The following is a 13961-nucleotide window of genomic DNA, read 5'->3' on the forward strand; positions in this document are numbered from 1 at the left end:
GAAATAGAGCAGCCAGGACACAAACCTGCACCCATACGGGATGTCAGCACTGCAGGCAGTGGCTTAGTCGCTGTGCCTCAGTACCAGCACCTCAAATAAAGTAAATCAAAAGAAACAAAAAAAGAGTACAAAGACATATCACAAAAAGGAGAATATTTGTAAACCATGCATCTGATAAAGGGTTAATACTTAGAATACAGAAGTAACTCCAACAACTAATGAAAAAAACTCAAAAACTGGGCCAGTGCTGTGGGGTAGTAGGTTAAGCCTCTGTCTGCGGTGCCAGCATCCTCTACGGGCACCAGTCTGAGTCCCAGCTGCTCCATTTCTGATCCAGCTCCCTGTTATAATGTGCCTGGGAAAGGAGCAGAAGGTAAGTGCTTGGGTCCCCGCACCCATGTGGGAGACTCGGAAGAAGCTCCTGGCTCCTGGCTCTGGATTGGTTCATCTTCGGCCGTTGTAAAAACACTGAACCACAGCAGCCGACCTTGTGCCTCAGGGCTAAAGCTGCTGCTTGTCTTGCCGGCATCCGATGTTGGCATGCTGGTTCAAGCTGTAGCTACTCACTCCATTCCCTCCTCTGCTAATGGATCTGGGAAAGTCTGGAAAGAGGCCTGAGTACTCGGGTCTCTGCTACCCACGTGGGAGACCCAGATGGAGGTCTTGGCTCCTGAGTTCAGCCTGAACCAGCCCGCAGCCATGGCAGCCATTTGGGATTCGGGGAGTGAATCAGTAGAATGAAGACTTCTCCCCCTCCTCCATTGCTCTTTCAAATAAATCTTAAAAGACAATAGAACCATATGACCCACAAGACTACTCCTGGGTATACATCCAAACAGGGACTCACACAGTTATCTGTGTGTTCAGGTTCATGCAGCATCATTCAAGGCAGCCAAGGTCGAGGGAAGCCAAGCATCTGTGGATGGATGAACGGACGGACACGTGCGGTCTACGCACACAGCGATACGCTTCAGCCTTAGGAAGGAAGGAAGCTGCAACACTGAAGAACCTTGAGGAGATGAGACTGACTCTAATAATCTAGTCAAACAGAGACAAGCACTCTGACCCCACTGACACGGTGCGCCTCTCAAGTTCAGAGACAGACATTAGCACAGTGGTTGACAGTGGGCAGAAGAGTTAGTGTTTAACGGGAACAGAACTCCTGTTTGGGAGAAGGAAACAAGTTCTGGAAATAGATAAGGTAATGCTTATACCACAGTGTGCATGAACCTGATGCCACGAAACTGTAAAAATGGTTACAATGGCAAATTTCACATTATGCTACTTTACCACAATAAAACAAAGGCAAGGAAGAGTCGGGGAAGAGACTTCTCTAGCCAGAGGGAAAGCTTGCGATGGTCCCCTGAGCTAGACTGGGATTTCACTGCCCCTGGGAGAGCTTCTGAGGCAGACGGTGCTACAGGCTAAGGTCCAGGGCTGCCCCACCCTGGGACTAAGATTGCAGGGAGATTCCAGCCCCCCAGGAGCAGAGGCCAAGGGCACGGCAGAAGAGAGGAGGCTGTGCCGATAGCACCCGCTGGGAGCAATGTCCTCCCTGTAAGACCCTCCTTCTCAGGGGACTAGCTCCAACCCCTCCCACCCACTGAGGCACCGTGAGGCTGTCACTGCCAGCTCATCCCGCCCGTCAGACACCAGGGCCATCTCACAGGCCAGGGGCAGCATCTGCTGAGCGGAGGGCGTCCCCTGCTGGCTTTGAAAAGAACGGCAAGAGTGACCTTCACAGCAGATGACGGGGGCTTCTCATTCAGGATACTTAACACTCAAGAGCTACAGTCCAAGTGCTACCTTGTGAACTCAGAGATAAGACAGGAGATGGATGCACAGGGCCTCACACAGCATTGGAAAGCCACCCTCTGCATTCAGGAGTTCTATGGCAGATCCCTGTGAGCCCGAGGCGGAGGCGTGTCCCACTGCCACTCAGGTGATCCACCACGGAGCTGGGACTCAGGTGCAGACCTCCCCTAGGCAGTCCCCTGTCCAGGTGAGTAAGCCCCGCTGTCTGCCCCAAGGGACCCTGCTCTGCTGCCACTGACTCCTGCGCACGTCTGGCCACCAACCCTGCGTGACACTGTGGCGTGGGCCCGGCTGGGTGTCCTCACCAGCAATAAGTCCATGGTGTTGAGCCGGCAGAGTTCCTGGTTGATGCTGGGCGTGTTTGTGTGCAGCAGTGCAGCCATGAGGCGGGCACCGTGTAGACGGGCATTCCCCAGGGGCTCCTCCAGCACGCCAATGGTGGTCAGGATCGCTTTTTTCTGTAAATACAGGCGGTCCCCCCCCACTGAAGCCTGTGGCCAGTGTAGCCACTGCCGGCTTCCACTCACGCGGGGTCAGGGTCACTCGGGGTCAGAGTCACTCGGGGTCAGGGTCACTCGGGGTCAGAGTCACTCGGGGTCAGGGTCACTCGGGGTCAGAGTCACTCGGGGTCAGGGTCACTCGGGGTCAGGGTCACTCGGGGTCAGGGTCACTCGGGGTCAGGGTCACTCGGGGTCAGAGTCACTCGGGGTCAGGGTCACTCGGGGTCAGAGTCACCGCTCCACAATGTGGTCCAGTTCAGGAGGAAATGCAGTGTGTGCGCGCACGGGGGGTGGGGGGGTCCCTTGAGGCAGGGCTAACTGCTAGAGGAAATCAGGGTGTCAGCAGGGTTAAGAACCCTACCATCCCCCACAGCCTCGCAAAGAGTGAGTGGGCACACTCAGCTGGTCCTGGGAAGCCCAGGGCACGCACACGTGTGCAGGCCAAGGCAAAGGGTCACCCTAAGAGACGGGGCCAGCAGGACCAGTGTGATGGTGTCAAGATCCTCCAATCAGCTGGAGCCCTTGGTGGGACATCTTGCTGCCAGTGTCCCTGGGGCTCTCACTGGGGACAGATCCCAGGACATGAAGCTAATGAACACACCCAAGAACATGATCAGGGAAGACCGATGGCAAAGCTGTAAGGTCAGACTGGATTTGGGTATTTCTGACCCTCGCCTCATTCAGCAAAATGGGTCCCCTTTTCACCGAATAAGTGTCCCAACAACACAGAATCCCAGCCTCCATGAAGCTTCCTTGCCAGTGGGGAGGAGAAGACCAGCAGGCTGGAGGTGCCGAGGAGGAGCACTGGGAATACAGACAGGGCTGTCCGGGGAGGGTACCACTGAGACTGGATGCACAGGGGGAGCTGAGCATTTTTATGTACCTCACCCCTCTCAATACAACCCACGCACTGCCCCGAGCTGCTGAGTGAGCAAACGGCCTCCTCTAGGGCATCCTGGCCCTTGCCCCCGGAGCCACATGGCCCTTGGTCAGGTGTCCCCAGCTTGGACGTTTCCAAGTTGGCCTTGGGTTCAGCTGCCTGGGCCGGATGCAAAGTCCCCACTCCCAAGCCTCCCCATAGTGGGGCAGAGATGGATGTTCATAGATTGGGGTGGGGTACATCCTGGGGGTCTCGGAGCAGCAGAGTTAAAATGCATCCACACCACACTCTGCCTCCTCCAAGACCAACTGTGGGGTCCTCTCCTTGTGAGTCATCACCCCGCAGTGTCTCCAAAGGCACACAACAGCAGTTCACAGCCATCTACCTTTGGCGGGCGAAGCAGGAGCTGGTGAAAGTCCTTCAGCCTGGGCTCCAGGCCATGCAGGACGCTGCTGCTGACGGTGAACGATCGCTCCAGTCCCTGAGAAAAGGAGTCCACTGCGCACTCTGCCCTGTGGATGAGGACAGACATGGGAACTCGGGCATACCTGTGCCCTCACACCCAGTCAACGTCTTCCTCCTAAAAGAGCTCTTCTTAACTTTCCCAGACCCTAAGAGACACTACTCAAGACCTCCACACACGATGTGGTGCCTGGGAAAGGGGGGGACAAAGGCATGTTTCAGGAGAGCGTTTCCAGGGACATCAGGCACAGGGCCAGGAGAGGTGATGCAGACTTGCTTCCCCACCGCCCCTCAGCCCTGGGGGACTTCTCCCTCCGCTTGTGGAAATACTATCTGTGGCCCACAGTTTTGGCTGAGATATAGGACAGGGGACTAAGCCACAATGTCCCTTTGGCTTTCAAACAAACTTCTCTGGAATATTTATTTGAACACTTTTTCCAGTTACAGAAGTAATACATGGCCATTATAGAAAAAAATTTAGAGCTGTGGTACAGTGGGTAAAGCTACCACCCATGACACCGGCATCCCATATAGATGCCGATTCTTATCCTGGCTGCTCCACTTCCAATTCAGCTCCCTGTTAATGGCCTGGAAAAAGCAGCGGAAAATGGCCCAAGTACTCCCACCTATGTGGGAGATTTGGATGAAGTTCCTGGCTCCTGGCTTCAGCCCAGCTCAGTCCTGGCCATTGAAACCACTTGTGGAGTGAACCAGCACATGGAAGATCTCTCTCTCTTTCTCTCTCTCTCTCTCTGTAAATCTGACTTTCAAATAAATAAACAAATCTTTTTAAAAATTAAATACAGAAAATGATTAAAAAGTAAAGAGAAACAGCTGGTTTCTCTCTGTTCTAATTTTTAAGCTTTCCCTTCTGTCACAAGCAGGGTTGGGCTCAGCACCCAGACGTGGCCCAGACCTCTTGCTTTTATGAAGAGTAAAAAAAAAAAATCAATAGAAACCATGATTATAATGTCTTAAGTCTATTTTTAGGTAAGACACTAATAAATGTGTACTAGATAATACCAGAGGAACAGTTGATAATTTAGCCACCAAGATTAAGTCAATTTCTTGCCACTTTCCTGTTGTCTTTTTTTCTTTTTTATAAAAATACACAGGCTATTGGTCCCAGCACACAGAACCAAGGGACTGTGGTCACCCTGAGAGAGCAAGGCCATTGCCACAGCATGTAATGGGACAGGGCAGACAGAAACATCTTATACGCAGCATGGCCTCCCGCCTGCACAGCAGCATCCACAGATGGCGAGCACAGGCCCAGGGGTGCCGGTGCCGGTCCTGCTTGCCCCCACTCCTGGAGCACACCCCACAGGTCTCCCAACCACACCTCCTATCTCAGGGCACTATTCACTGAAACGTCAAACAACTCTCATTTTCCCTTGGGACTCACCCAGCCCGCCTGGTTTCCAACAAGGTGAGCAACACCTGGGTCCCACTGACGAGGCAGCTCTCGGTGTGGTCCCCATCAAACATGTTCTTCAGAAGCTGCTCCACGCAGTCCTGCCTGCGGACCCACACGAGGTCACTGCCATGCAGAGGAGGTGAGGACAGCCGGTTCCCCTCCCGCGGAAGACCCGGCTATTCCCTGGATCTGAGGGCTCTCACTCCAGCCTCCTGGGTTCAAGGCAGGTGCCCAGGTTCACAGTTCATTCCTTCCCTGTTGGCCCCACCTCTGGATCTGCCAGGAGACCCCACCCCCAAGAAAAAGGCCCATCAAATTAACTAGGCTCTGAATCTGGGGAGTGTTTCACAGCCAGCCCAGCAGAGCAGGGCCTCAGAGAGAGGCCCGCACACCACGGCCCACCAGCACTCACGACTCCAGCGCTGTGAGGAGGGGGTCTGGCTCCATAGCCTCTTGCAGCTGACTTCCCTGGTCTCTGCCCAGCCTAACGATGTCACAGAGAGTCTGAGAAGCATTCGACTGCCTCTGGAAAGACAAGGGAGACACAGCCCTCAGTGTCCAGGAGAGATGACAGCAGCGCCAGCCCTGCTGCTGCCCCTGACGGACGCTGCCTCGTCGAGAGCAGCTCCACAAAGGCCCCAGACCCTCGGTCTGTGTCAGAGAAGCCTGCGTCCATCTTTCCCGTCACCAACGTGGGAACCCGGTTTTGCTGTTTTGAATCATGCCCAGGAATTCTAATGCGGTGCTCTCCACCTCTACCCACGCTCGGAGATACACTGAACACGCGGCCTTGTCACCGATTCTGGGCTTTAACCGTAACAAGTAGCTACATCAACGAAAGCAGGGAAGCTGCTGCAGAGGAAGGAGAGCGCCAAACCTCCCAGCCCCTCCCACCCTGCAGCTGTGCAACCCAAGTCAAATATGCACTTGCTGGCAATGGAGGGCGTGTTCCGTGCGAGAGGTGGACATGACTGACAGGATAACCCGCTTCCTGGGCACTGGTGCACGCTAGGGAAGTCAGGAGGAGACCATGCTCGACTGCTTTAGGAAAAAACGAAAGCAGTAGGTTGGTTCTGTGCTGTGGCTTTGAGCCCACCTTTGAGACAAGGGACGGACCATTACACTCCCACCTGCAAGTGGTCTCCACCCCCGGAACAGGGCAGCCGCCTTGCTTCCCACAGGTGCCAACAAGGCCCTAACCAGCTGTCTGGCCAGGCCCGAGCGCTGACACAGAACAAAGCAGAGTGGCCAGGCAGCAGTGAGGGCCTCAGATACGAGTCAGCACCACCTGTTTTCAAACTTCCTGAGGACTGTGTGTGCGTGTGTGTGTGTGTGTGTAAATATTTGTAACACAAAGAAAAAGGTCTATCAGGATTCACAGGGAGGGGGCAGCTGAGACAGGAAGCCCCCTGTCACCTTGCATGCTTCCAGATTTATGGTGAACAGTTTCTGGGAGGCCGCCAGTGAGTCCCTCCGTAGTTCCCGCACCTCAGAATCCATGCCCTTGTTACCCTGTCTCCCTGTGTGCGGGCCACACCTAGGCTCTCGTGTCTAAGGAGGGAGGGCTGCCACTGCTGAGATGAGTCTGCACAACTTCCTCCTGCTCACGGGAGGAAACCAGCGGCCACAGCACGAGCCCTGTGGACAGGCACGCGTGGCTCAGCGCTCAGAGCAGAGGGTGGCCTCGGCCAACAGTCCCAGGGAGCATAGTGCTGCAAAGCCACTGTGTTCACAGAAGCAAGCCCTCCCAGACAAATCCTGCAGCTAATTTTGGGATAATCTGTTAATCAACTATAGATAATTATATGAATAGATAACTAACAGAACTATTTTTATAATACAGACATTATTTTTAGTTGAAAAAACCCCAATAACCTAGAGGCTGGCACCTGAAAAGAGGAAGAAAATTAAACAGTAGGGGCTTCATGCAGGAAAGAAGGTGAGATGTGAGAGACTCGGACAAAGCTCCTGGCTCCTGGCTTTGGCCTGGCCCAGCCCTAGCTCTTGTGGCCATTTGGGGAGTGAGCCAACAGACAGAAGATCTCCCTCTCTCTCTCTGTAGCTCTGCCTTTCATGTAAGTAAGTAAGTAAACATACAGATACATAAATAATACAAAAAAAGCAGGTGGGCTCTGTGAGCACCACACTCACATCCTCATCCTGACTCGGATGGATCAGCTCCACAAGTCGCTGGATGATCTTCTCTTCATTCAGCCACTAAAAGGGAAAAAACGTGCGTTCACATCTCTGTCCATGATTAGGTAAACAGAAGAGAAGTTCTTTGAGGCCACAGAAATCCACACACCCAGGGTTCCCGGAGACTCTGCCTGACCTCTTTCTACACAGACCCACAGAGAACACGCAGCAGGGAAGAGTCTAACTGGAGAGCCTCCTGTCCATCTGTCCTAACGGTGCATGGGTGAGCTCTGTCTTCAGGACAGTCTCTGAAGACGAGGGTGTGTGAGTTAGAATGAGCCGGGGACCAGCTGGACATGGAAGTCAGACGACCTCTGCTCCCTGTGGCACTGGCGCCTTCCTGGGAACAGAAAAGCCAAAGGACCTTGGTAGGGCCACAGGAGCACTGTGAGGGCTGAAGCGGACACTTTTTAAGGTCCCAGAGTTATGGAGGCCCAGTGTCGGGGCCCTACAGAGCTGGCCACACTGGCTCCTCCAGGGCCCACCAGCGACCCATGCCCTAGATGCTCACAGGGCCACTCTACAAAGGGAAGGAGATGGCCCAGTGAGGCTGCCTGGCTTCCCACCGAATCGGAAACAGCAGCTCTAGCTCCACAGGAAGTTATTAACCTAAGAGTGGCGGCTGTGCCCGGAGCTGGCGGCCAGGCAGAGGCGCACGGCTCCACGACACATTACAAGTGACAGTTGTCCAGCCCTGACGTCCAGGACTTCTTTGGGCTGGGGACCTTCCTCTCTCGTGGCACCTGACACCTCACCGAGCTGCTCCAAGGCTGCAGGGACAGGGGCACTGGCAGTGAGGAAAGGCCCACTGCTCGTTCTTCAGAGCGGAGGTCAGAGCACAGGAGAGATGGCATCTCTCTGCTCTCTGCTTCTACATGGATGCGGCGTCAAGAGGGAAGAGGTGCTGACCACAGGCCTTGACCAGACCACTGAGGCACCCCAGGCCGCTGGAAGCACGCCACAAAGACACAGCCCTTCCCTTCCAGGGACTCACGTTCAGGACTTCCTGCCGGAGCCCGGCTGGCTCCACACAGCTGACCAGGCGCAAGAGCAGATCCATGAGGGCCGAGGTGCCAATGTGCTTCAGCACCAGACTGATGAACTTGTCCTTCTTCTTCAGGAACGCAATCACCTGAAATCAAACACAGCCGATAAACAAGCAGGGGCTGGGAAAACCGTGAGACACTGCCTCCAAGAACTGTTGTGAGAAAGATTAACGTTCAAGAACCAGTGGAAAGAATCCAAATGGACTAGAAGCGAGGCCTCTGCCTGGACAGGAGGAGAGCAGCAGTGCTGGAGGTGAGGCGCGTGGGCCGATGAGATACCACTTCCCCAGGGGACAGCATGCTGCTGTGACAGCCACTGTTAGCACCAGAGCAGACAGCATGGCGGCAACGCCATGCATTCCACTCAGCGGTGAAGACACCATTCAATACCAAGAGAAAGGAGCAAGGCTGACACAGCTGAGCTGGGAGAGGAGGGTTACCGCTTCAGCCTGAGACCTGGAACTCGACTCCTGGTGCAGAGAGCACACATGACAACCAGCCACTGACAAGAACCTCAGTGGTGGAAGAGCAGAGAGAAGAGAAAGAGGCAATGCACATGGGGCTGGCGACAGTGCTGCGAGGGGGTGCACAGCTCACTGTGAAGCGTGGGGTAAGGGGTGCCCACCACAGACATGGTGACCTGCTCCAGAAGTGGACTTTGGTCAGAGTGGAGACAGAGGCAGAGAAGCCTGGGCTGGGTCCCCGGCTGCCACACGCCTGCAATTTCAGCTCTGGACAAAGTGACCGCTCCACCCAGGCCACCAGGCTAAGGCAGGCCCAGAGCTCTACTGGGAACAACGACCCACCCCATGCGGATGGCAGCCATGCTTCCTTGTGCTGAGCTGATGCTGAAGTCTGCCCGTGCTGGAAACTTAATCTCCAAGGTCACATGCTAACAGATTAGGAGGTGGGGCCTTCGAGAGGCGATTAGGATTAGATGAAATCACGAGGGTGGGGATCCATGACTGCATTAGTGGTTTTTTGTTTTTTAAAGATTTATTTTATTTATTTGAAAGACAAAGTTACAGAGGTAGAGCCAGAGAGAGAGAGAGAGAGAGAGAGGTCTTCCATCCTCTGGTTCACTCCCTAAATGACTGCAATGGCCGGAGCTGAGCCGATTCAAAGCCAGGAGCCAGGAGCTTCTTCCAGGTCTCCCACGCGGGTTCAGGGACACAAAGACTTGGGCCATCTTCTATTGCTTTCGCAGGCCATAGCAGAGAGCTGGATCGGAAGTGGAGCAGCTGGGACTCGAACTGGTGTCCACATGGGATGCTGGTGCTGCAGGCCAGGGTGTTAACCACTGTGCCGCAGCACCGGCCCTGCACAGTGGTTTTAAAAGGCACAGAAGGACTGAGCTAGCACATTTGCTGTCCCAGGACTGGACGCCCTGTGCTACATCAGGACTCAGCAGCGTCCTCACAGGAGCGAGGCCCTCACCAGAAGCTGCCCCTGGACTTCTGACTTACCAGCCTCTACAACTCTAAGAAATAAAAGTACTTTTCTTTATATATCATGCAGTTTAGGGCACTCAGTTATAGCAACAGAAAATGGACTATGGCAGAAGAAGACAGGAAGACGAGTTGGGGGAGAACAGGGAAGGAGGAAGCAGAAGGAAAAGAGCAGGGAGAGAAGGAAGGGAGGGAGGAGGGCTTTGAAAACGATTGGGGGCTGGCGCGATGGCCTAGCGGGTTAAGCTGGTTCAAGTCCTGGCTGCTCCACTTCCAATACAGCTCTCTGCTACAGCAGCAGAGGGTGGCCCAAGTCCTCAGGCCCCTGCACACACATGGGAAACCCAGAAGAAGCTCCTGGCTCCAGCTTGGCCCTCCCCCAACAGTTGCAGCCATTTGGGAAGTGAACCAGCAGATGAAAGACCTCTGTCTCTGTCTCTCCTTCTCTCTGTCTCTGTAACTCAGCCTTCCAAATAAATGAAATAAATCTTGAAAAAATTATTTATATATTTATTTTGAAAGAATTACAGAGAGAAAGTGGAGGGGGAGAGAGAGATATCTTCCATCCACCAGTTCATTCCCCAAATAGCCGCAACCGCCAATGCTGGGCCAGGACGAAGCCAGGAGCTTCATCTGGGCCTCCCACGTGGGTGGCAGGGCCCAAATACTTGGGCTTTCTTCTGCTGCTCTTACTAGGTCATTAGCATGGAATTGGATTGGAAGTAGAGCAGCTGGGACACGAATTGGCACCAGTATGGTATGCTGGCATCACAGACGCTTTACCCACTTCACTACAATACCGGCCCCAAACCTGTGACTGACTAAATAAAGTATAGTACATACATGCCAAGGAATACCGCGCAATAAACAGGAATGAACTGATACAACCTGGACAAACCTACAGGAAACTATGCTGAGCAAGAAGAGTTAACCTCCAAGGGTACATAATTTAGAATTTAAGTAAGTTTGAAATGGAGAACAGATTAGTGGTTGCCAAGGGTAAGGGATGGGGAAGAAGTGGAAAGGGGCGGGGAAGGTGGGTGTGGTTAGGAAAGAACACAGAGGACCCCTGTGGGTTCAGAATCTGTGACGGAGGACTCACAACACAAACAGTGATAAGCCGCAGAGAATGTCACACACATAAACACAGACTGAGTGCGAAACTGGAGAGACGGGAACCTGACATCGTGCCAGTGTCAGCATCATGGCTGATACTCCACTAGTGTTTTATAAAGGTCACCATGAGAGGCAACTGGTCAGAGTATACAAGGTTTCCTTCATATTATTTCACAACTGCACATGAATCTAACAATTATCGCAAAAAAAATTCAATGTAAAATATGCCACTTAGAATAACACTGAGACCAGGGGTGTGACCCAGTGGGTTAAACTTCTACCTACAATGCTGGCATTGGTAGTTCAAGTCCCAGTTACCCTCCCCTCCCTCCCCTCTCCTTTCCTGTCTTGTCTTTTCTCTCTCTCTCTCTCTCTCTCTCTTTCTTGATTTTATTTATTTGAAAGAGCCATAGAGAGAGGCAGAGACAGACAGAGAGAGGTCTTCTATCCACTGGTTCACTCCCCAAAAGGCTGCAACAGCCAGAGCTGAGCCCATCAGAAGCCAGGAGCCAGGAGCCTCTTCCGGGTCACCCACATGGGTGCAGGGGCCCAAGGATTTGGGTCATCCTCCACTGCTTTCCCAGGAGCATTAGCAGGGAGGTGGACCAGAAGTGGAGTAGCAAGGACTCAAACTGGCACCCATATGGAATGCCGGCGCTGCAGGCTGGGGCTTTAACCCACTGTCCCACAGTGCTAGCCCCCCGGCTCCTCTTTCTGATCCAGCTTCCTGCAACGTGCCTAGGAAGGCAGCAGATGATGGTCCAAGTGCTTGGGCCTCTGCAACCCAGGCAGGAGACCCAGACTGAACTCCTGGCTCCTAGCTAGAACCTGGCCTAGCCTTGGCTGCTGTGGCTATTTGGAGAGTAAACCAGCACATAAAAGATATCTGTCTCTCACTCTTCTCTCTGCCTTTCAAATACATAAATAATGTTTTAAAAAATAACACAAATGTATCAAATACCTAAGAAAAAATCTAGTGAGACGCACACAAGACTGCTACACTCTTAGAGGCGCTGAAGCCCGAGGGACTGGGCTGCAGTGGTACTGCTCCAGTAACATGTCCTTTCCTTTTTTTTTTAAAGATTGATTTATTTGAAAGGCCAAGCTACAGAGAGGCAGAGGCAGAGGCAGAGAGATCTTCCATCTACTGGTTCACTGCCCAGATGGCCACAATGGAGCCGGATTGGAAGTGGAGCAGCCAGGACTTGATCTGACACCCATATGGGATGCCGGCACTGTAGCTGGCAGCTTCACCTGCTACACCACAGCACTGGCCCCGATGATGCATTCTCTTAAAGGAAAAAAACCTACGCCCATCCCACCTACAGCCCATACTGCTGTACTGCCTGTGTCCGAAGAATATTTTTTTACATTTTTTAAAGGGTTGGAAAACACACACACACACACACACATACAGTATGAGGCAGGGATTATCTGTGGCCCACAAAGCCTAAAGTCTTTACCATGAAGCCCTTTAAGAAAAGTCTGCTGAGGCCGGCACCGTGGCTTAACAGGCTAATCCTCCGCCTTGCGGCGCCGGCACACTGGGTTCTAGTCCCGGTCGGGGCACCGACCCTGTCCCGGTTGCCCCTCTTCCAGGCCAGCTCTCTGCTGTGGCCAGGGAGTGCAGTGGAGGATGGCCCAAGTCCTTGGGTCCTGCACCCCATGGGAGACCAGGATAAGCACCTGGCTCCTGCCATCGGAACAGCACGTTGCACCTGCTGTAGCGCGCCTACCGCGGCGGCCATTGGAGGGTGAACCAACGGCAAAAAGGAAGACCTTTCTCTCTGTCTCCCTCTACTGTCCACTCTGCCTGTCAAAAAAAAAATTAAAAAAAAAAAAAAGAAAAGAAAAGTCTGCTGAGCCTCTTGCTAGCTGACAGCACAGGGTGTCAACAGCACAAAGGTCTGAATTCAAACAGAACAACTTTGAAAAACATTTAATGACATCAAAGCAATTCAAACATTACATATACATTTGATGGGATTAAATCACCATTAATGTTTTAGGTGTGATAACAATATTGTGGTTATACTCGTAACAGAGTCCTTATCCTTTAGAAACATGTACTGGGCCGGCACCATGGCTCACTTGGTTAATCCTCCGCCCACGGCGCCAGCATCCCATATGGGCACCGGTTCTGGTCCCGGCTGCTCCTCTTCCAGTCCGGCTCTCTGCTGTGGCCTGGGAAAGCAGTAGAGTTGTGGCCATTTGTGGAGTGAGCCAGTGGATGGAGGACCTCTCTCTCTGTCTCACCCTCTCACTGCTCACTGTAACTCTACCTCTCAAATAAATACAATCTTTAAAAAAAAAAAAAGGAAATACTTTGGGGGCTGGTTTTGTGGTGCAGCGGGTTAAGCCACTGCCCACAATACCAGCAACCCCTATGGGTGCTGGTTCGAGACTCCACTGCTCCACTTCTGATTCAGTTCCCTGATAATGTGACTGGGAAAATAGTAGAAGATGGCCCAAGTGCTTGGGCCCCCTGGACCCACGTGGGAGATCTGGGAGAAGCTCCTGGCTCCTGGCTTCAGCCTGGTCCAGCCCCGGCTGTTGCGGCCATTTTGGGAGTGGACCAGCAGATGGAAGAGCTCTCTGTCATTCTCTCTCTATGTCTCTGGCTTTCAGTAAGAAAGTAAGTCTTTGAAGAAAAAGAAAAAAAAAAAAAAAAGAAAGAAAATATCTGAAGATGGCACAGTAGTACGGTCACGCTACAATCAATCACGAGCCATATGCATCCAGGTCCTGGGCTGCAAGGGCCAGACACATAAGGTCTCTATAACTTCTACCACCTCCAGCCAGGCAGCCACCGGAGTCCAGCACCACTGCTCTGGCTGTCACCACTCTTCATTTGACGATCTGAGGGGTAGGCATCTTGGCACAGTAGGTTGAGCTGCGGCTTGGGACACTGGCCTTATGTATCAGAGTGCCAGTTAGAGTCCTGGCGACTCTGATTCCAATCCAGCATCCTGAAAATACACCTGGCAAGGCGGCGGGGGCGGCCCAAGTGCTTGGGCCCCTGCCGTCTCTCTCTCCCTCTCTCTGTTTCCCTCCCTCCCTCCCTCCTTCTCTCTCTCCCTC

At 53.1% G+C, this 13961-nt stretch overlaps 1 protein-coding gene across 10 annotated transcripts in view; it reads right to left on the reverse strand.

Moving 5' to 3' along the window:
* The window catches only part of PPP6R2 (protein phosphatase 6 regulatory subunit 2), a 98424-nt gene that overhangs the window by 21267 nt on the left and 63196 nt on the right, over window positions 1–13961 (reverse strand). For all 10 annotated transcript variants that reach the window (XM_062202622.1, XM_062202625.1, XM_062202627.1 and 7 more), the window contains 6 exons: window positions 8265–8402; window positions 7226–7291; window positions 5487–5599; window positions 5063–5176; window positions 3581–3707; window positions 2121–2273 (listed from right to left, as the gene is read on the reverse strand). In XM_062202622.1, the coding sequence (XP_062058606.1) occupies window positions 2121–2273; window positions 3581–3707; window positions 5063–5176; window positions 5487–5599; window positions 7226–7291; window positions 8265–8402 (711 nt within the window). The remainder of the gene's footprint in view (window positions 1–2120; window positions 2274–3580; window positions 3708–5062; window positions 5177–5486; window positions 5600–7225; window positions 7292–8264; window positions 8403–13961) is intronic.

The sequence above is a fragment of the Lepus europaeus genome, chromosome 10, assembly GCF_033115175.1.
Source record: "Lepus europaeus isolate LE1 chromosome 10, mLepTim1.pri, whole genome shotgun sequence".
Lineage (NCBI taxonomy): Eukaryota > Metazoa > Chordata > Mammalia > Lagomorpha > Leporidae > Lepus > Lepus europaeus.